Raw genomic sequence first — 22,862 nt, 5'->3', positions numbered from 1 at the left:
CTCATCAAATGAGTACAACTTTCCTTTTTAGAAAGCAAAGAAATCAAAGACATTATTAATTAGAACACATATACAGTATATGTATATATTTTATATTTGTACTTTATTCAGTGAGGGAGAAAGCAGCGAGGAAAGCTGCCATGATGGGGATCAGACCCCCATGCAAGGGGACTCCATTATGGCCCTACGGAGTCGGCTGTCTTACAGATTGAACCTCATCATCAATTAAAACACGTTTTTATCATATATTAAAAAATATTCCCCAATAATCAAATAATAAAATAAACTTTTGACTCTTCAGGAGCTCAGCCCTTCCTGGTCAGGACCGCAGTCATTTTGTTTTAAATGAAAATAATTACAGAAAATAAATATTTCTCATTCTCAGACAATTATGGCCCCACACATCAAATATTTCAAATAATTTTGAATGGACCATTGAGTGCAAAGTTGAACAATCACACATCAATAACAAACAGCACACATTTAAAGCACCTGAATAGAATGCATGGGGAAGGAGTCAGAAGTCCTCAAACAGACGGTCAGTCTTAGTGCTGGGCGTGGCCACATCTGCAGACTCCTGAGCCGTGTCCTGATTGGTCTGTGCTTTCCCGTGGGCAGGGTCCTTCCTGGAATGAAAAAGTTCTGTGTCAGTCATTATGACGTCCAACTGTCACCTCCACAGACTGCAATGCTTACAGTGACAAACCCAGGAGCAGATCACTTAATGAAATAGACATGTGGTAATGAAGGGCGACTCATTGAGCGCTGCTCAGAGATTACTCAGCTGGACCAGAGGGGGCTTCATCAACAGCCAAGCCAAGCGAGAACAATGGCTGGAGTCTTAGTGTTGAAGACCTTCAAACTCATGGAGGGGGGTCCGTTGAAAGGTTGTGAAACTTTGTACCCAGAGGACTCAGGTTGAATAGCGTTGCGTGCTCTTTTCCCCAAATTCGGTTAAACTGGAACAGGCCCCAGGTACCACAGTTCTCCCCAGGTTCCCTTCATCTTTTGCTGCCCCACCCCTTGTGTAGAGGCTATGAGACGGAGGGGGGGGGGGGGGGAGGGGAGAACAGATGAGTTTGTATTTGGACCCACAGGGCAACAGAACCCTAGAAAAAGGGGCATCCCGTCCGTAGTTCAGGTTCATGCCAAGCCTGGCTCCATCTGCCCCATTGCGTGGGGTAGCTGACGTGGGTACTCGGTAATCAGGTTCAGCTGTCCTTTTGTTTCTGAAAGAGACCACTATTGTTTTCCCAAGGTATAGAAGCTGCCAAGCAGATCCTGCAGCTGATAATAATGTAACTAATGGATACTCTTTTTCCATTCGTATTAACGGATTACAAATAAATAGCCTTACAGTACCATATAGTCACTGGCATGAGTCTCTGGTGTGGTTTACTGTCAGAAGGACCTGAGAAGAACACTAATATCTCTCATGATTGTTTGAGTGGAGATGGAGAGAAAAGTGGGCACTGGCTAGTGTGTACTGATGGTGTTGGTGAATTATTTTTTCATTTTGATTTCTCACCCTCTATGAATACTTTATCATAAATTTTGCATTCAATCAGAGCACCACTGATCTCTTTTGGGTCATCAAACCAGGAGTGGATCAAGTCCATAGCTTTGAAAACTGACCAGCAGAAGTCGTAATCAAAACTAAGCATTTTTACGAGGATTTCCTTATCCATCCGATCCAACTAACGGCTCAAGATGAGCATTGTAACGTGTGGCTGGTAAAGTAAATGGTAAATGGCAGGCATTTATAAAGCACCTTTATCCAAAGCGCTGTACAATTGATGCTCCTCATTCACCCATTCATACACACACTCACACACTGACATTTGGAGTTTGGTGTCTTGCGCAGGGACACTGCGACACACCAAGGGTGGTATCGAACCAGCAACCCTCCAACTGCCAAACGACTGCTCTTACTGCCTGAGCCGATGTCGATGCCATACATGCGTCTGCACATGCGCAGGACTGCTTCAGAAAAGCACAAGAGGAAAATAAGAGGAAAACACGCACCATATCTGCTCTGAAAACACACTGGATCAACCTAATCAGCCAGGTCTGATTTTAATTTTGTGCTGCTACGAGCCTTAAATCCCCCAAAAAAGCATCAGGTGAAGGAAGGTCAATCAAAAGCCCTGGTACTACTGGGAACTCTAAAATCAGGCCCCCCAGGAACCCAAATGATCCTTCGTTTGATCACAGGGTAAAGGAACACTGTAAATATTGGTCCAATGTCATGCCGCTCACAGCTAGTGAATCTCTCATAAAACATAAGCGCTCTCAATCCCCCGCTTATTGGCTAGGACAGCGGGATTTACGGTTCTCGGAAAGGATTCAGTTTCGCTTCAGTGGGGGAAAATATCGCCGAACGCAAGACATCAGCTTGGAGAGAAAAATCAAACTCAGATTACGGGCAGAATTCCAGACATTCCCTTCCATAAATACAAATAATGGATTTGCTTCACTACACAAGTAATGATTTCTTGGAAAGCTGTTCATTTATAATTGCACTGTATCATTTTATTTTCACTTTTTAACCATTCTGCTCCCCTTAACCTATTTAAAATAAAATAATACAATCAAACATACTGCGCTACCCAACCAAGAGAAGTGCATTTTGGCCAAGAGAATATTACTTTTCTAGCACTCTGGTTTGAAGAACATCCATATTTTCACTGGGTGTGTCACATAAGTTTACATTTTTTTAAATGTCAAGAATCAGTTATTTTAGTCTTTGTAACAGCTGTTACATTATGCAGTGATTTAGCTCAGTGATATATTGTTTGCTGAGCTAAATGACTGTATAACTTCATTAGTTAATGAAAATGAATGAGAGACAGTGTGAGTGTGATAATGAAGGAGAAGGGTACCGATGAGCACTTGATTATCCATTAGCCGTACCACTGTGGCAATGACTAACATTCTGCTACAAGGAAAGCTAGCGGCTTTAGCCTGCAGTTTTGGGACAGATATTAAACATGCTCTGGGGCGATCATCTCAGGATCCTGCGGCTGACTCACACACAGATGCGGGGCTGCTGACGTGGGGAGGGCTTGTTTTTCAGGGCGTTTCTGGATTCCCAAACTGCAGCGGTCCAACTGCTACTCAACTGCCAAAATGCCAATCAAATGGATTCACACATCTCTACTTAAATTTGTAATTCAAACAGAAATCTAACTAAATCAGCCCACCCCTGAATCTTATGTAAGAGAGACCAGGGGCAATTGTAACATGTTTTGCGCCAACATGTATAACTCAATGAGTGTTTATGTTAGAGCTCACAAACTTTGATATAAGCTACCCACATTTGTCTGCCACAGACATTTGTCATTTAGACATCATATACAATATCACAGAATGTGTGAGGTAATGTCTAATGCAAGGAGTGCCACTGTTATAACCTACCCAGGGTAACACAAGCTGGCTGGAGATGGACGTAGCAGGAACAGAACATTTGCTTGAATTAGACCCATACTATTGCATTTACACAATAACTTGTGTATTGGCCTAAAGAACATTCTTTTCAATAAAACAAATGAAAAGTAAAGACCTTTATACTTAAACATGAAGTATAAAATGGCCTATTGCTAAGATCTTTTGAAAACAAAATCATTTTACAAATATACATGTTGTTTTTATAACATCACCCTTTTCATTTATATTTCAAATAAAATAAATTATGCTTTTTAGTCTTTAAATGTAAAATGGCTTTATTCCTAAAAATCTATTTCCAAAACAATATATGTAACAATGTGTTGCTTTAGTGTGTCTGTTTTCCTCTCCCATTGCCTATGCATGCTGAGAAATAAATAAATGCCAAAAACAATGAGTTTCAGTCAGAATTAAGCCACAACCATCCCCTACCCAGGTAGCCATGACATAGGCAGCTATTTTGGCCTGTGGGTTTGAAGCTAGCATGAATTTGAAGCATCACATCTGACTACAGAAACTGCGTATTACTGCCACAGAACTTGAGCATTTTGCCTGCAATATTGTGACTACTAAACAGAAAATATGACCAGATGATGAAATATTACTTTTGTTTTGGCTTAAAACACCCAATATTTAATATAAAGACATTAATCTTGTGAGCTCAAAGGGGAATATGGGTCTGATCACATTACCACAATTTATCTCTACAAACTGACCCATTGTTACTACAGAAAAAAAACAGTAAGTGAACTATGAAAGGTAAGGGTTAGCTATATCGTGGAAGGGTAAGGAACACCAACAAAGTCCATTTGGCTTAACTGATGCATTAACCCAACGTGATCTTTTCTCAATTTCAGTAAACTACTCGTTCATTCCTGAGTGTGCACTCACAAACACCTGTGTTCACTGATTGATGTTGATATTGCTCAGTTTGCTAGTATCCCATAAGCCTTCACTATCACTTCACATTGCCTGTCAGCCAGAAGACTATTTGCTTTCCGTAGACTGTATAACAGACTGCACGGTAAAATGCAGTCTGCTAGACACGCTAGACATTTTACTGTGTATGACACATTAATGATTGCACTAATGTATAGAACAAATTCTGCAATGCAGGCAAGGGATGCATTTAACATTCATTAAAAGTATTTATTATCATAATAATATGTATTATATAAGAAAACAGAGGTCATGTAAGTGGATATATGTATTAGTGCCTTTTAACCATCTAAAGTGGAAACAAAGATACTACTGTTTCTCTGGGGGAGCGACTAAGTGAGTGAGTGAGTGACTGTGTGTGTCAATGAGCGAGTGAATGAGTCAGGGACACTCCCATTTTGTACAGGTGTTTGGAAGTGTCTGGATGTCTGGGTTAACGGCCCAGCAGGATTCAATGAGCTCTGGAAGACAGCAGCAGACAGAAATGTGCGGGCTGTGAGAACTAACCCGAAAATCTGGGAACTGTCCCGCAAGCATCTGCTCTGCCCACTCCCTCCACGTTCCCACATCCTGACCATCACAGCTCCACATCCCCACCAGTTCCACAGAGTTTAGACACACCATGTAACCCTTTGAAGAGTAGGTTTTCTTCAGAATGTTGTTTCAAAATTCTAATTCAGTGTTCTAGAACTCATTACATCACATTCATTACATTCAATTACCAGTATTGCTACATCAGCATTAGAATGCTGGACTGGGTTTGGAGCGATCACGTCCAGGTACCTGTCAATCACAGCAGGAGACATGACCGAGCTCCTTAAACAGAGGGTCTATTCACCACAGCTGCAAACGACCTTGCGGCTGATCTTGAAAAATATTCTGCTAATGTCATGGCAGCTTGTAAAAAGCAGCTCTTAAAAAGTGCGTCACCGCAGACTCCCAGTGCCACAAGAGTAGGCGATGCAAATTAACACGTTCACAAATGTAAGCACAGTTTCAAATTTCTCTCATCTGGGAACAAAGTTTTGAATAATAAGAAACAGCTTTTTCGCTGATCACTAGTCTCATGTCTCTTGCCATAAACAGATTGTATCTCATCTGTCACCATAAACAGTTAAGAACTTTTTCTGGGCAGTAATCATACACTGGATTCACAATTTCTTTACAAATAAGGTACATCAAAGAAACGGGATGCATTTTGCAAATTGCAAATGAGGGATACATTTTGTACACTTTCATTTCAGGCATTTATAATTAGTAAAAAAAACAAAAAAACAGGAACTGTTCAGGGGTCACGTAATTGGATCTACCTGTATGTATTAGTGCCTTTCAGCCATCAAATGGTGAAACAAAGTAATACTGTTTTCCTGAGTGAGTGAGTGAGTGAGTGAATGAAACTGAGTCTGTGTGACTGAGTAAATGTCTGAGGTACTGTCTATGTACCGTATGTGATATATGTGACTAATCCGTCCTGTGAAAAGTCTGCTCAGTGTCTAGAGATACAACACCAGTCATATCACCGCCTCTCAGGCGCCTCTCACTCAGGTTGCAGTTGGAAGATCAGACAGATGACTTCCAATGCTGTTTGGAAAAAATGCTAGTTTTTAATTTATTTTATATAGTGTGTCATTGACATCTGTTAATAAAAATAAAAAGAATATAAATAAATTCAAATATTACCCTCACAAGCAAAACAGAAGCACTTCCAAGAAGTCTTTGGTCTAGACAATATTTTGGCAAACAAAGCATTCATAGACACTCTCATTATAGCTTTTAATTGCCGTTGGCAACAAAATAATGATCTACAAAGCATGAAATATACCAAAACCTGTTTCTGTATCATCAGTATGGGGTAGAGAAGGGAGAATCACCAACTCATGAGAACGAGTCAAATAAACTTGCTCCATATAGCGAGGTGACATGGCTGGTCCAAATCAGTGAATCATTGGTTCAAATCAGTGAATCATTGGTCCAAATCAGTGAATCATTGGTAAAAATCAGCAAATCACTGGTTAAAGTCAGTGACTCATTGGTCCAAATCAGTGAATCATTGGTCAAAATCAGCGAATCACTGGTTAATGTCAGTGAATCAGTGGTCAAAATCAACAAATCACAGGTTGAAATCATGAATCAATGGCAGTGTTCAAACCTACTGAACTTAGATGTTAGGGGCGTCTGCCAGGGCTACAGTGTTGGTCTTCGTGGGAGATCGTTTCGGTTGGCATAAATATAGTTGACCGGATTATGCCATTTCTTAGTGATTTCACACACGGGGCTTTGCTTGTCACTGGGGAATGCTGGTTTCTGCCAAGCGCACATGCGAGCTGCTGCATTCAGCAAAAGCACTGACGTAGCAGCAGGCACGTCCACATCTGCAACTAATGCTCGTCCACAGCCCAACTCAGTGATACACTGTTAAATGAAGTAATACAGTACTTCAGAAGGGCATTTCCAAGCCTGGTCCAAGGGACCCTTGGAGTATGCTGGACTTTTGTAACTGTTCATAATTTTCCCCACTGTCCCCCGTGGGCTTGTATACGGTTAACTGCACACGGGTTGGCGTTTACCTTCCCCATTCAGATTGGATCAACATGACATCACTTTTTTTCCAATAACCATTTTGATTGAAATTCACATGATGTCACATTGACAGTGATTGTTCATTTACTCCTGGTAGTCCCTGCCACTGCCCCCAAACTAGAATGAAATTGAATTAAATGATTTTGTCGAGGGGTCTCACGTTTCATGCATGTTCTACTGAGCACTGACCTTGGTTGCACTCTCACTGCCAGTCATGAAGGTTTTCCCTCATTGAAATGGATTCTCTTGGGTTGGGTCAAGCTGATGCACGTATTTTTAGAGCAATGATCCACCCCACACTCCAGATCAGATTCTGGGTGCATGTGGCTATTGGCTGTGGCAATGAGGCCTTTAGGATAGGGTGCAAGTGGCCATCGAGTTGCCCGAGGGTGGAGGGTTCTCAGGCAACAGGGTATTCCCTGCCTTACTCGATGTTACTCTGTTTGATCTGACACGTGTAATTTACCTGTATCACTCGTGCTGTTCTCAGCATAGTAGCAGTGGAGCCCAGGTCATGGACTGCACCACTGAAAGAGGTGAAGGTGAAGGTGGCATCACACATTCCAGAGGAATTGCTTCTTAAGTGTGTACGTTAGCATGGTCACATAAGACAATTCCTGCAATGGGACAGGCCTATCCAAACTCTGAGAGAAAAGAGAACTGGAAGAAAGAAAAAGGCACTAAGAACTACTGACTGCTGACCCCCCCCCCCAAGATATTATGAGCCATGTAATGGCTGCCATTAGCAGTGATTTAGGAAACGAGATTAGCAGAGTCTTCTGCAAATTGGAAAGGACACGTACAGAAGCCTGCCGGCTAGTACAAAGAAAAGGTTACAGAGAAAAATTATAGATTTCACAGACTACACACAAAATGTATTGGGTAAATGTGCCGTCACTTTTGTGGCCTAATTATGTTTTCTCTGAGGGGGGCTAGTTAAGTGAGTGAAACTTGCTGCAATAAATGGGCCTTCAAGAGGGTTCACAAAGAATGTGAAACCAAAATCCTCATTAAGGAAAAGCCAGTCTGAAAGGTAAACAAGTCCTTCATTCAGGTATAAGGTAAAAAAGCACAGAGAGGTGGAGTTTAGATAATGCTGATTGATTGACAATGTGAAGTGAGCCCTTGTTCTCTCATCGTTGCTGTGGAATAAGACAGAGGAACAGGGAGGAGGCGGTAGGTTCAGGAGTACTTTCCTACGGTGGGATGGTCACAACATGAGCTCCAAGCTCTAATGCTTATTTGACCCATTCCAGGGCAGGGCTTTGAGGGGGTTAAGGTATCCACAGGGCCGGACAAGCCCCTGATGAATGAGCTCTTTAAGCTGAACAGGACGGTGTGAGCGGTGGACACAAATGGAAAGCGTGAGGGCCTGGAGCGAAGCGGATTAACCCCGCAGCGACCAACGTCCAGACTCGTCTTCAGAGGATTTTACAGGGAAGTCCTGTTTTAGTAAACATACCATCAGAAACCACACCAACCCTATGACCTTATCCTCCACCTGGGGCTTCTCCTCAACCTCTGTGACGCGATGACGATGATAACATTCACAGCCATTGAGCCTCAAATCTGAGACCGGGCTCTTTTCAGAAAACGCTATGTATTATTATGGAAACCTTTTAGGGTCACACCACCATCAAGTGTGGCTCTCCGTGGGGAGAACTTCCTTTGAGTTTCACACTTTGGGTGTTAGTCAAGAATCCCAGATCTGCTCCAGATTAACCTGCTCCAGATGTGTCTGCTGCAGGTTTTGTGAAACTTAGTGAACTTGCATGTTAACTGCCAGTTTGTAATGAATTCTCCACTCAACCGGCCCCCGGTCTGCCATTGATCCCTACACCCTAATACCCTCCCCTTTCTGCTTCCTCTGTTGTCACGTCTACAGCACCCCACCCCATCCATGATTAAGCTTTGAGCAATGTCCAGTTTCCATCACTCTAAATCCTTCCATCTTCCCAAAAGAGCTGTCCTCCCAGCCTGCCCACATCCCCCTGTAGGACAGAGGCCACCACAACACAGACATCACATCACAGAGGGAAACAAATAACCAACGCCTTCCGCCGCCCTGTGATCTACAAAGATCATTTGAAGCAGGAATTGCCTCAGTGTTTTCAAACGTTTTCAAAAGTGACTAACGCTTTTTTTCCTGGCGTAATTGTTTGAACGCAGAGAGCGGACTGATCCCTCGGCACACCGTTTCCCTGGCTGTGTGCTCAGATCTACACCAGAGCTCTGTAGCCAAAGGAAACCATTTTGTCATAATCAACTATGAATACTGACAGTGCAGGACGGGTTAGAAAAGATCTACGAGAACCTAACTCAATGGTGTCAAGATATCTGACAGAGCTGTAAGAAAGTGCTGACAAAAACCCATTATACACATCCTGAGAAATATTAAGACTATCCACTGAGAGAAAGAAGGAGAGAGATAGAGAGAGGGAGGCCCTAATCTCACATTTCCCCTTGCCTTTCAGCATCTGCTAGCTGTTTAGAGGGATTACAGTCATACCAGCTGAGCAATGCAGTGCTGGTAATACTAGCCCAGAACTATTAACTCATCTGGATTGACAGAGGGTAGAAGCTGCTGAGCACTGAGACCAGGGGAGAGAGGGGGACATCTCCCTGTCTTTGCCAATTAACTCAAAGCCAACACAGTGAGTCACATAAACAGTGTGGGCTACACTGAGAGGGATCACACATGGTCCAGGGGTTGGGGTGGATGAATGGGTGAAAGCTTTTAAAGTGGGTGGCATTTCACATTTCACAAAACCAACCCCTTTTGTGAGGGCATTCATAAGGCCATTCATACCTGTGTATAATACATAAGAAAGAAACTTCCCCTTGGGTTTGGTTTGCAAAGAACAAATAATGTTATAAATGAAAAAATAACTGTACGTATTAATGCGTGTGCACAGATGCACATGCACACAAATGGCCACGTCTACAACTGGAGTAAATCCAGTGCAGTTCTAGAGCCTCTTGAAGGTGTATCCTACAGGTTAAACACTATAAGAGCCATTATATCTAGTGTTGACAGGTTATTGCCTTTGCTGCCATCTCTGGTTTGTGATTTTTTGGAAACTTTATTAGATGGCAGCAGAGGCTGAGTTAGATGTTGGTTTTAGTCATTTCCCTCATGGCTAACGGGATTGTTCTGATTACCCTCTCTGCACAAGGGTGGAACATTCTGGAAAAAGTGTCCTCCGAGTGAGCTGAAACAATTATTACCACTCGCTTCTGGCTCAACCACCACAAACCGCAGGGGCAAATAGTGAAAGATACAACAGGAGTCAGCTGAGCAGAAGCTTAAGCAGAATCAACTTCCCCACCCCAAAAGGAGCACAAACATCCCCATACACCCCATCGGGAGTCGCCACCACTCATTTAGATAGAACCTCCTAAACCTGTGAACTTTAACGTGCTAGCCCCCAGGAAATGTGTCCTTACCCTGTGCTAACGGCAATACAAAAATGCACAAATGCTTTGGGACTGTTCCCATGTTTCCTTGTTTTTCCTTGTTTCTGATTTCATAGGAAAAGGGGGAGTATTTGTAGAGATCTGAGAATGAACTGTTAAAATGGGGTAATTTTCTTCAGTGTATTAACCATGAAAGACCTGTAAGAGTAGTTTGACTCCAGAATAAAATCATGTTTCCAGGGCGATAAAATGCAATAGGGATTTCCCGAAAGTTCACCGATTATAAAGTAATAAAAATAAAAAAACCTGTTTCAAGGTCTGCTTCCTGCATCCCAATACAATGATCCATGTATCTGTCAGGCGAACATAACTCCCCTCACAATATGGTGGGAATGAAACAAAACAAGATGCAAAACTCCTTCATCAACGTAAACTTGGTTCCACTTCAAGAACCATGTCAATTATAATGTATTGAAGTCAAAAAGGGAATATGCCGCTTTAATCAATGGACTCAGTTATGAAGGCCAACAGTATCAGGAGAATTAATCATCAAGAAATCAAACCGCAAAGAAGAAGCCAAGAGTCCTGCATTATTAAGGCACAGCCAACTCTCACTTTCCAGGAAGCCGAACAGAAGGATTGATCTGAAAGTTCTCGAGCCGTATCTCCAGGCTGTGGTGGGACACAAGAAATCGTCCACTTGTGGGGTCCTCCTCCAAAGGTTTTGTTGACAAAGTGAACAACATTAAAAGCAAACGATCTTGAAAAGTATCTCCCTGGCTGAGAGCCAGGTACCTTCCTGAACAGCAGTGGAAAACATCAGAAACATGGAATCAACAGACATATTATATTTAATGCACCCTGCAGCAGTACAGTAATACCTGTCGGAAGACTTGTCTAATTTCTTACAGAAATGTCACTGTATTTGAGTTAAGAATGCGGATAACCAAGCAATCTAATTCAGAACTTAGATGTCACGTCAACAGATTTGTCAGTATGGGATGCTAATTTACTGACTGGTGTCACAGATCTATAGATGGTGGCAGTTTTTACTTTTTAAATGATTTCATTATTTCAGTTTAATTATATTTATCTGAAACAGACAAGATTAAAATGTAATTGACCCCAATGCAGGTCATCACACACAGGCACACATAAGCACTTTGAAAGGAAGCTCATGTCGTTACATGGGGAAGAGAAACACCAGCTTTCTTGCGGCTGCTCAGTCTCCAGCATTAACTGAAAGAAGAGATGTGACCAAGATTAAATTCCTGAAATTCGGAGCTCCGCAGCCTAGGGGCAGTGACCCCACTTCCCACTGGATCAGGAATCACATGCCTCGTGATAGCCCAGAGAACCAGCATAGAGCACACCATCATTTATCTTTACCCTTTCCTACCCAGTAATCAATAAACATTTGAAGCATGGGTACTGTAGTCAGACAACAGCCAGGTTTAATTTCCTGGTGAAATAAAGGAATCCACAGGGACAGTGTTCAGCCATTTTATCTAGGGAAGGGCTACTGGCCTTAGGCAGATGGAATCACAATTGCTCCAATCTGTGAACGCAACCCTTCTGGCAATATTTCCCCCCAGCCTGCTCCATTCCACCATATTCATCTTTCTTTCTTTCTTTCTTTCTTTCTTTCTTTCTCCTCTTTATCTCTCCGTCCCTACATCTGTCCAGCCAGCCAAACTCCTACTACCATCCGTCTCTGACCGCAGAGGCCGCGCAGAGTTTCCGGGCATTCCATACACCACGGCGACTCCTCCAACCTGCGACAGGTGAGTGTGAGATTCCAGAGGAAAGCAGACCAGGCTGGCCTGAGGTGGGATTAACACGGAGCTGACACAGAGCACGCTCACTCTGAACGCAAACGTCCTAAAAGAGGGGCCCGGAGCTGGCCCCCACAGACTAACCTCACACGGGAAACCTGGCGACCCAGAACAGGAAAATGAGACGTGTCAGACCTCCGCTGACAGGGAGCCACCCGCTGTTTTTGGGAGTCGCTCCCCGCCCCTCCCTGAAATCAGCACAGAGACGCTTGAGGCGTCACCACCGGGGTGGGGGATTAAGTAGGACCACGTGCGGCTTCCGAGGCTGTGTTTAGGGTTTGCCAAACGCCGTCCCCATGGAGACAGCCACTCCAGATGCACCCGGCTGGTTGGTGGGTGGAGTTTTGAGAAGGAAGGTGGGGCAGGGGTTTCGGCTCGGAGGTGTGCTAGGATTTGTAAATCAGAAGATCAGGGAAACTCTCTGACACCCCCACCCCACCCCTCCCAATCGACTGAACCACCAGCGCTGAATCACATCCCCAATGAGGTCTTTGCTATGAGTTTTATTTTTTTAAGGCAGGTAGTGTGACAGTCCATGGCTTGGTCCATCAGAGGGTTAGAGAGCTCTGCCAGGTTGGCCCAAGATGGAGGTCTCTGGGTTCAGAGCCCAGATATCCGGCTTAATCCAATTCGGATTGGATAAGCTTTACGGGGGGAAGTTGGGCAATGTAATTATTACTGGAGCATCTTTGTTATTTAGTCCATAATAAAGTTTAGTCCCATTTAAATTATGCTTTATACAGCCTCTCCATCCATGTGAACTAGTGCCATAGTGGAACCTGGTTTCAGTTCCAACCCTAAATGGTGAATATTCAGGGGTTTTCCCAGGAGTCTTCTCCTGCTTTTTCCAAGTACGGAGCCGCCGTTGCGGAAGCTATGTACAACTCATGGACAGTGTGAAGACACCCTAAAGGCCTAAATGGAGTAGGCACAACCATCTCTGCACTTACAGAGACTGATTACAGAGATACTTTATCCCGCCCTGTGATAACAATCAGATATTTTGTCCTGTGATAACAATCACTTCACAGACATTGTCCTGAAAACATGTCCTGTCCGAACAGGGCTTTAGAGTGGCCACCTTATCTGAGCCTCTCACAGCTGCACATGGATGGCATCTACCCGCTGGCCAATCGCAGTAAGCCTGCGTCACCTGTCCGCTCACCCGTAGCAGGGAGTGACTGGCATAGTGTCGACAGCACAGGGAGACAGCAGGCTCGTGATTGGCTGGGGTTAGCCCTGATAGGAGAGGTCACGTGGGGATACCCCCCTGAGGATTGTACTCAGAGTGAACTCCATTAGGCTCATTGTGCTGCTGAAGAATAGATCTTTGAAGGTGGGGGTGGGGTGGGTGGGCGATAACAGTGGAAGGGGGGATGGGGGTTTACCCTTAGGTCCATGGTCCCTTTTGAAGCTGATTTGAGGCTTTTAGGGGAAGGCAACAGCCTCAGGTGGGGGGGGGGGGGGGGGGCAGTATGGATCTGTTCTCAGACCTGTCCAGAAAATTAGACACCTTCCCCTCTGTATCATAGCATGTAATCTAGAAGAATTTAATCAAGATCCACATCATGGTGAACATAAAGCAGGGGTCCACAATCTTATCCAAAAAAAGGGCCGATGTGGGTGCATTTTTGCTTCAGCCCAGCATGACACCTGATTCACCTTATTACTGTAACTAATCATGGTCTGCAATCAAGGACCGGGATAAGTAGAATCAGGTGTCTTAGCGCTGGTCTAAAACAGGAATGTGCACTCACATTGGCCTTTTCCGGATAAGATCAGACACTCCAGTCTAAAGCTTCCTCTTGAAGGTAACTGGGTCATGTGAAGCCCTCAGTTCATTGTGGGACAGCGTGGATCCAGCCTCATGCCTAATTGGAGGAGGCTGCTATGTCCCACGCTGTGCTAGAGTTTAATACAGCATTCCCCTCACCCCCTACCACACACAGGTCATCACACGGGCTAGACAGCACAGTGAGAAGAGCTATTGCAGTGATTTCTTCTCAAGTTTCGTTTTTTTCCCCCCTTGTCTTTCTTCATAGTGTGGGGTTTTTGAGAAATAGGTTGATAGCATTTATTTACCCTAGTCCGGTAGGAGGGCTTTTCAATTCTATCATCGCAGGTTTGTAAAGATGGTCTGGTGCATCATTACACAATCGAATGAGACTGGGATGAGGAAACACCTGTTTTAAATTTGGTGTGCAACAAATCTATGGGAACAACCTACAGACTACCCCCACCCTGCCCAGACTACCCATGCAAAACACTTTACATTAAATCAACCCCAGAAGGGATATCCTATTCATACAGGCTAGAGATTGAACAACAGAAATGCTTCCTGACCACACATTACCAGGAAAATAATGATGATGTGGATATTACAATTGCTTATGGCAGCATTTCCACTCGTTTATAAAGTTGGAGATAAATTACCGTTAACTGCGAATATATGAAACAAAATGACTGCACACTTAAAACACATGATATCTACCGAGGTCGCAAAAAAATAGATTATCCGCCAAGTTAAGCAAGATTATATTAAGTATGCAATAATCAAGAGATTTTATTCATAGGTTTACAACGATCTGTGCCATATTTATGACAGGCAGTCATGAACAAAGTCTTGTTCGGTTGCCAGGTTTGAGCAGTCGGCGTAAAACTGTAAAATGCAAGCAATGCTACATGGTCTGAAAGCATTATTAGGTAAAGAGACGTTCTGGCTCTGTAGAGCCAGTAAAAACCATATCCAAACCTTGTGTATTAAGAGCTAATGATGCGCAAAAATGAAAAACAGGCAGTTTGCATATTAAATGGTGGCCAAACTCCATCTTCGGGAAAAAAGGCTCGAGTTTCGGGCGGGGTCCACTGGTCACGTCCCCGCTGATCTCTAACTGGCTGCTGGAACTCTTGCCAACTCCACCCAGCGCTGACTGGGCCAATCGCACGTGACCTCATCTCAAAACTGAACAACACACCACATGGCGAGGCTCGCAGGGCTAGGACTTTAATCCACAACCCCGAGAGCTACCAGAAGTCACCATGAAAAGGGCTTTGTGTTTGTGCAAAATCCACGCAGTGATATACGTTACCACAAAATCTATGCAGTTACCCGAAAAGGTTACTCCAAAATATATTCAGCTACCGCAAAGTTACCCCACAATCCATGCAGCTTCCTCCCTCACCCCAAATTCCATGGAGTTTCCCCAGAGCTACCCCAAAGCAACCCTAAAATCAACACAGTCACCCCTTTGTTCACCCAAAATCCATGCAGGGTGAATTGCCTCTTGGATGTAAAGGTAAATGGCAGTTATTTCCCACTGTTCCCAGTGCAGGGTCGAGGGCCGTGCGATGCATTGTGGTAAAATCATCAGCACGGCGAACAGCGCAGTAATAACAGGGTGTGATGTCAGCGACAGGCTGACGGTGGTGCTGTGGAAGGTGCCGTTTCTCCCTGGCTCTCGGCTGGAAGCCGATCGCAGCACACAGGAGAGACCAACAATCCCGGGGTCCTGGCGGGCTCCTCCAGAGTGAAGTAAATCTTTCAAAAATTGCTTCCATGCTTTTGGCTCCAGTGCCCGGGGACCGAGTCCAAGTCCTTCATCCGAACATGTTCGAGTCCGCAAAAATAACGCCACAGGGGAGGCAAGTCACTGTCGCAGGCAGACCGCAAACACGTTCGTCCATGTTCGCCACATCCTCGTGTACGCGGCTCGTAGGAATGAAGGGAATGGCGCACACGAGAGAAACATACACGACTGACGCAGTCTTTCTCCTTCCATAAATTGAGATAGATAGATAGATAGATAGATAGAACAGCCAGACAGACAGACAGATACACAGATAGATATATTAGTCTCATTTTATCACACTTTGTCTCTGTAGGTGAAAGGTCGCTGGCCAGCAGTAACCCATGCTTCAGGAGAGGTGTTGATAAACAAATGGGCTTTAGCGGCACACCGAGTGTAAAGGGTGAAACGGACCCATGGACATTTTCCTAGAATACATTAAACAACAGCTTCATCCGCAGTCACTTTTATTTTCCGTCAGAGAGAGGGAGAGTTTCTGGCCGAGGCTGAACTACCCCCCGATATCTCTGCCAAACAACAGAGAAAAAAAGAGCAACAGCAAAATCAAGTTATCCGGGGAACGGAGGGGGATCGCCTATCTGATGGTGCAAATTAGTGAACAGCAGAAGCTAGTAAACATCTTCCTTCAGAACGCGGGCAGACATTTTGTTTAGCAGCTCGTCCGTGACATCATCACCAGTGGACACCACTTGTGGAAAAAGGGTGTTACAAGAGTGATAAGTGTGTGAGGCACACACATTAAATTTTATACACTTTTACATGCCCTCCTTCCCCCTGGATGGTGGATGAAACCAAAAACAATAGTACTGTAAACACAAATAAACTCCACCCGGAGTCAGGTTCGAACCGGAGGCCCAGCCACGTGAGGCCAGAGCGCTCAGTGAAATACCTTGGAGGTTTTTTAATACTGGACCAAAAGCTAGATGAGTCAGTAGAACTCACTTAAAAAACCAATCCGTCTGTCCAAATTAAGTGAATCACGTTTGAGTTTGTCTCCCGTGTATTAGCAACCTTACATTTTTAAGTGATCTCAAAACATTTCTGCCAGTACAGATCAAATTCAAAATACACACGCGGTTGAAAACAAAAGACTGTTCATGACGTAGTGGAAGGCCCAGTGGAAACCGTGACACTCTTGATAGGGTGTGGTGCGACCCTAAAAGGTAAATTAACTGATATTTAAATCAGTCATTTCATAATCCTTAAACTGGCATGCAGTCAAAGTTCTCTGGAGATTATCTGACCCCAAAACAAACAGTTATGAAACATTTATGGAAAAACTGAATCACGTTTGACGCACATGGAGCCCATCAAATCGAGGCCACCAAAACGAGTCCACCTCGACCTTCCTTACTTTCGGTCTCCTTGGATCACCAGTGAGTGTATGTAAGTTTCCCACGCCTTGCGTGTGGCGCGATTCTATCCTATATCCTATTTCCCTGTCCTGCCTCAACTGTCACGGATTCATGACCGACTGTGATATTTAATTTCCGCCTCAGTCAAAAAGGCCGGAGCACGCATGTGCTCGAGACATAACACAGCGCTGATTGAGACATGAATATGTGTTTCCAGAAAACAAATCTGCAAGCATTTGTGCTTTCCTTCTCTGGTCTCGCCCATGTTTGTTTTCTCAGTAGATTATGTATAAATATGATGATCAACGATGATAACTATGATGAAAACCACCTGCTCTGCACCCCACCTTCCACTCTGCCGAGGGTCCCTGGAGCACTCCGCGACCTCTGACCCCGGACCGTGGAGATGGCGCCAGCGGCGCTTGCGGTTGGGAGCCACATCGGGAATGTCGCTGAGGTCTATGTCCTGGGAGCTCTGGCTGGTCACATCTGGAGAGAGGACACACAGCGTAAGCTTTACGGATACTCCGGAGAGGCCAAGCTCCAGAGACTTCACACTCCAGAGATCTCAAACTCCAGAGATCTCAAACTCCAGAGACCTCACACTCCATAGATCTCAAACTCCAGAGATGTCAAACTCCAGAGATATCAAACCAGAGATGTCAAACTCCAGAGATGTCAAACTCCAGAAATATCAAACCAGAGATGTCAAACTCCAGAGATGTCAAACTCCAGAAATATCAAACCAGAGATGTCAAACTCCAGAGATGTCAAACTCCAGATATATCAAACCAGAGATGTCAAACTCCAGTCCTGAAGGGCTGCCTGTGCTTTTACCGTAATCAGCAGTTTTTAATCTTTTATTTGGCAGAAGGGCGTGTCGATTGTTCAGCAAATCAATGACTTAAAGTACATACTTCACTACCAAGATCCCGCCAGGATCGCTGCTTGAGATATACCTTAGCTATGCAGAAAATCCATGTCTGACTCTCCCTCTAACCAGCCCGTTTCAGGTAAGATTGGACACCCCTACTCCAACCTATGGGGCAGCTATGCAGAAACCACAGGTCATTGGAAAACTGTGGCATAGCGGTTCGGGATCTTAACTTCAACCAGAAGGCTGTATATTTGAAACCCAGCCGGAGCATTGTTGTGCCACAGTAAATCTCCAACCATATTAAAGGCATAGGACGTAAAACTTGACCGTGTGCTGCAGTAATCCGCTCTGTGTAGAGCTTTGGGAAAAGATGACCATTACTGCTATGACGACCATACTCCCCACCACATGTAACAGTAAAACCTCAAAAGCGGAATATGCAATATCCGATTACGTTGTGCGTAACCAAAACCATGCAGACCGCACAGTCTGTGGCGCTTCTCACAAGCCCGACTCGGTCACTGGCAGAGACTCATTCCCAGGCGTGTCTCGGCTTTCTATAGAACACTTAACAGCCATTTTAGGTTCAGGGTTTTGGTAAAAAAAACTATGAAACCTCAAGCTGGTAACAACACATCTTCCTTCATCGCTATTCCCAGCTGGCCAAATGCTCACCACCCTGAAACATGTAGTCGAGATTTAAGGACAAGAGGGGGATCAAGAGAATGAAATAGAAGTCGTGTTCACATGCGGCTGCCTGCTCTCAATTTAGTAAAATTGAGAACAGGCTTCGGCATTATACTTTTGGCCCGGATCGTCTCTCACTCAACACAGCCGTAGCACTGGCGAGCGCTCGCTGACAAATGCACAGGAGAAGCGCACTGTAATGGGGCTTTATCCACTGGAAAGGACGGGTCCTGAAGACCAGGAGCACGATGTGAACAGACAATTCACACACTATCTCAAACCCGAGGCTGGATTTCAAAAGCGTCTGTTCTGGGTGCTTTCTGAAAGCTCCCAGTTCCACACTGGAATGATACATGCAACACCCAAGAAAACCGTCAAAATCTTCTTAAAGTGCTGTTCTTTCTCAATTCCAGCATGAGAACTCCCGATTCAAAACTAGCGAGTAAACACAACACTGTGGCCCTGAACACAGAACCTGGCTGTGTCCTGATTTTAACACAAAGCAGTGCTTTAGCAAAGGGCAGATTATGACATTGGCTCTCTTGGTTTCTTTACCTCGAATATACTTATTTGGCCCTTGTGCAAGTGTGTGTGTGTGTGTGTGTGTGTGTATGTGAGTGTAGGTTGTGTGTGTGTGTGGGTGTGTGTGTGTGGGTGTGTGGAGTGTAGGTTATGTGCGTGTGTGTGTGTGTGTGTGTGTGTGTGTGTGCATGCGTATATGGGGGGGGGGGGGGAATTAACAGTCACCTACAGGGAAGGTGAGAAGCTTAAGAAGGGTTACCCCAGATGTGAGCCCTGAGGGCTTGAGATCCACATACACACACACACACACTCTCTCTCTCTCTCTCTCACACACACACACACACACTCTCTCTCACTCTCACACACACACACACACACACTCTCTCTCTCTCTCTCTCTCTCTCTCTCTTTCTCTCTCACACACACACTCACACACACACACCAGTCCAAGGCTCACCTCAGATTAGACAGCATTAGAGTCCAGCCCAGGTGCTGCAGCTCCAGACAGATGTTCAACACAAGGAGCTGTCAGTGGTGCTGATCTGGGTAACAGCACAGTCACATCCAGATCTAATCTGGCCCACTGCCACCCTCCCTCACCTGCCTCCTGACTGACCAGGCCTAAGCTTCTACCAGAGCTATCATGGACTGCAGTTTAAGGAGTCTAACATTTACATTAATATTCAGCATTCAGCAGAGCGACTTACATGCAACTCACTTCCACCAGCTGGACATTTGACTCTTTAAGGTGGGAGGTCACACATGTGATTCAAATGTTCTTAACTGATATAACAGTCGCTACTGGTCATTGATAGCAATAGAGTTCTAGAACTTTCACATTTTTAAGAGAAAAACATTCCTAAAAACCTACTCTTCAAAGGGTTAACGAAGCAATTCGGGCACCTTGCTCAACTGTCCAATGGTAGTGCAGGATCCAGGAATTCAGCCTGCAACCACTACTGTACGCAATATAAGCCCATTTCCGTGACAATATACAACCCAAAAGGGTATTCCACACCCTCTGTGACACAGTGAGGCCTAATGTCTCCCAACTGTAATCAAACAGGCATCCAGATCAATTTTATTTCCAGTGCTAAGCTTAAGCTGGCCCTACTTTTCTGTGACAAACATCTGGCCTGGGTCCACCTTCAACCCATCTGGTTTGTCTCGGTTTAACAAAGAATGAAAACAAACAATCCCTTATGATTGTGAGTGTGTGTGTGTGTGTGTGTGTGTGTGTGTGTGTGTGTGTGCGTACACATTTAAGAAGCTCAATTAAAGTGCAGGGACCAGCCTGGTGTTTGTGGAACTGTCTGTCCTAGAACTGCACACTGTGGAACTCCGTGTCCTTGACCCTGCCCAAAAACATGACCTCACCCTCATACCCAGCTTCTCATACCCCACCCCACCCTTTACAGCTTTTCCAAAGGGGTCTTCTCACCACAGAGATGAGGCCTGCAGTCTTGCCTCGTCTCTGCTTTCACAAGCCACCACGCTGCATGCCTATGGCTGGTCTTATGGTCACTGTGACATTTGGAGCCTTCTCAAGGACAAACTGTACTTAAGCCTCCTCCATGCCTAGACCCGTTCATCCTTACAGAGTGCTGAGCTTTCAGCCCCTCTCACTATCAGCATCCAGATACTTTACTCATATCACCCCCTGGAGTGCGTGTGATTACTTTTACAGCCTGCTCATGAACTACACTACTACTCTCAAAATAATGACTGATTGATTGACTGATTGATTGATTGTTGGAGGGTTTGATGGACAAAAAATGGCAGATCAACATAAAGTCAGATAGTGAGCTAGATAGACAGACAGACAGTAATATGGTATGTGGGTAATGTCTCTCTCCTTGCTATGTGGGGTGTGTGTGCAGACAGACAGACAGACAGACAGTAATATGGTATGTGGGTAATGTCTCTCTCCTTGCTAAGTGGGGTGTGTGTGCAGACAGACAGACAGACAGACAGACAGACAGTAATAGGGTATGTGTGTAATGTCTCTCTCCTTGCTAAGTGGGGTGTGTGTGTGCAAACAGACAGACAGACAGTTAAATGGTATGTGTGTAATGTCTCTCTCCTTGCTAAGAGGGGTGTGTGAGAAGACAGACAGACAGACAGACTGACTGACAGACAGACAGACAGCAGGAGCTCTCACACTACCCTCCACGGGTCTGGGGGGCGTTCTTCCAGCTGTGTGAAAACACGCTTCACTGGGTACCCCCCCTCCCCCTCCCTATCCCTCTCCTCTCCCCTCCACCCTGTCCCAGGGCGAGCATCACTACACACACAGAAAGCACTCTCTGTCTTACAGCAACACACAACAGCCCCATTGGCCATCTGAAAACTAGGTCCTGATGGCTGACCTTCTTTAGCGCACTAGGTTTGGCATTGGTGTCTGATGGTCTGTAGAGTCACGGAGGCCCTACACACGGCTGAAAGAACAGGGGGCGGGGACAGTTCTCTGAAAACAGCTGACGGCACGACTCGCTACGTTCGGTTAGTTTTCTCAAATTTACCCTCAAATTTCTGTTCAATACTTGTATAATCACTGTGTGACAGCAGAGGATAACCACACAGAAGAACGTGTCATCGGAATACCAACCGAGTGACTGGCTTTGAAAACATGACGCAAGGCAGCTCTCTGATCGCCGTGAGATCCTTCTACCGATGGTGTCTTCCAGCACACAGCTGGCGACCTCCTGCACACTGACGACATCAACAGCAGCCACGCTAACAGCTGTTGAAACCACTAAAACCGCCGCTTACGTGTACCCAGTCACACTGCCCGTGCACCTGTGGGGATGGGAGTCACATAACTAAATACAGAACAAAACACACCACTCAGCGGGGTCCAGTTTTATCTGAAAAAGGTGGCAGGTGTGGGGCTAGGTTTTAGTGTTAGCGCAGTGCTACGACACCTTATTCTACTACTTAAAGGTACAATAGGTAATTTCAGACTTCTAACGGTCAAGAGAGGAATTGCAGCAACAAACAGGCTCAAACCACAACACTGTTTATCCCATCCCTTTTCTGTGAACGCACTGACGTTGAAACGCCATTGGCTGTGGCAGTTACAACCAAATTTCAACCACAGAAAGGGCGGTGTATAGACACAAGTCTGAAACAAGGTTGCATGTGTAAGCCATCAGTCCAAATGAGACTGAACATACTGCATGTATTGAGTATGACTCGCCGTACAGCACCAGACATGATTAACTCAGGCAAACACATTCTCTCATGATGTCACGCGTGTACAAATACACACGCGTGGCTAACAGCTGGCAGCTCTGAGTCACAGGAAAGGCGGGGAGGGAACGGGGACCCCCCCAAAGCATCTCCCCACCTGTCAATCATCTGACCCGGCCCCACCCTCCAGCTACGGAAGGGGTAGAGGCTTGTGAGAGCAAGATTACTTGAATGGGAAACATTAAAGTCAAAGTGCATACGATCCTTCAAAGCCCAAAGCACAGTTTTACACTCCCAGGCTTGTAAGGTTATGACATTACATTACAGCTATTTAGCTGATGTTTTTATCCAAAGAGACTTACAGTTGATTAGACTAAGCCGGGGACAATTCCCCCTGGGGCAACGTGGGGTTAAGTGCCTTGCTTAA

The 22,862-nt window shown here is 45.0% G+C and overlaps 1 protein-coding gene across 3 annotated transcripts in view; it reads right to left on the bottom strand.

The window, feature by feature from the left end:
• The window catches only part of LOC133140821 (DNA repair protein XRCC4-like), a 72,848-nt gene continuing 49,986 nt past the window's right edge, over positions 1-22,862 (bottom strand). For 2 of the 3 annotated variants that reach the window (XM_061261057.1, XM_061261058.1), the window contains exons 7-8: positions 17,505-17,646; positions 1-626 (exon numbers count right to left, since the gene is read on the bottom strand). In XM_061261057.1, coding sequence (XP_061117041.1) covers positions 518-626; positions 17,505-17,646 — 251 coding nt within the window. In that variant the 3' untranslated portion in view covers positions 1-517. Of the gene's footprint in view, positions 627-17,488; positions 17,647-22,862 lie in introns of all 3 variants that reach the window. The other variant, XM_061261059.1, reaches the window with a different exon arrangement.

The sequence above is a fragment of the Conger conger genome, chromosome 11, assembly GCF_963514075.1.
Source record: "Conger conger chromosome 11, fConCon1.1, whole genome shotgun sequence".
Taxonomy (NCBI): Eukaryota; Metazoa; Chordata; class Actinopteri; order Anguilliformes; family Congridae; genus Conger; species Conger conger.
Note: the sequence above shows the minus strand (reverse complement) of the source record. Positions and strands in the feature narration are given on the sequence as shown.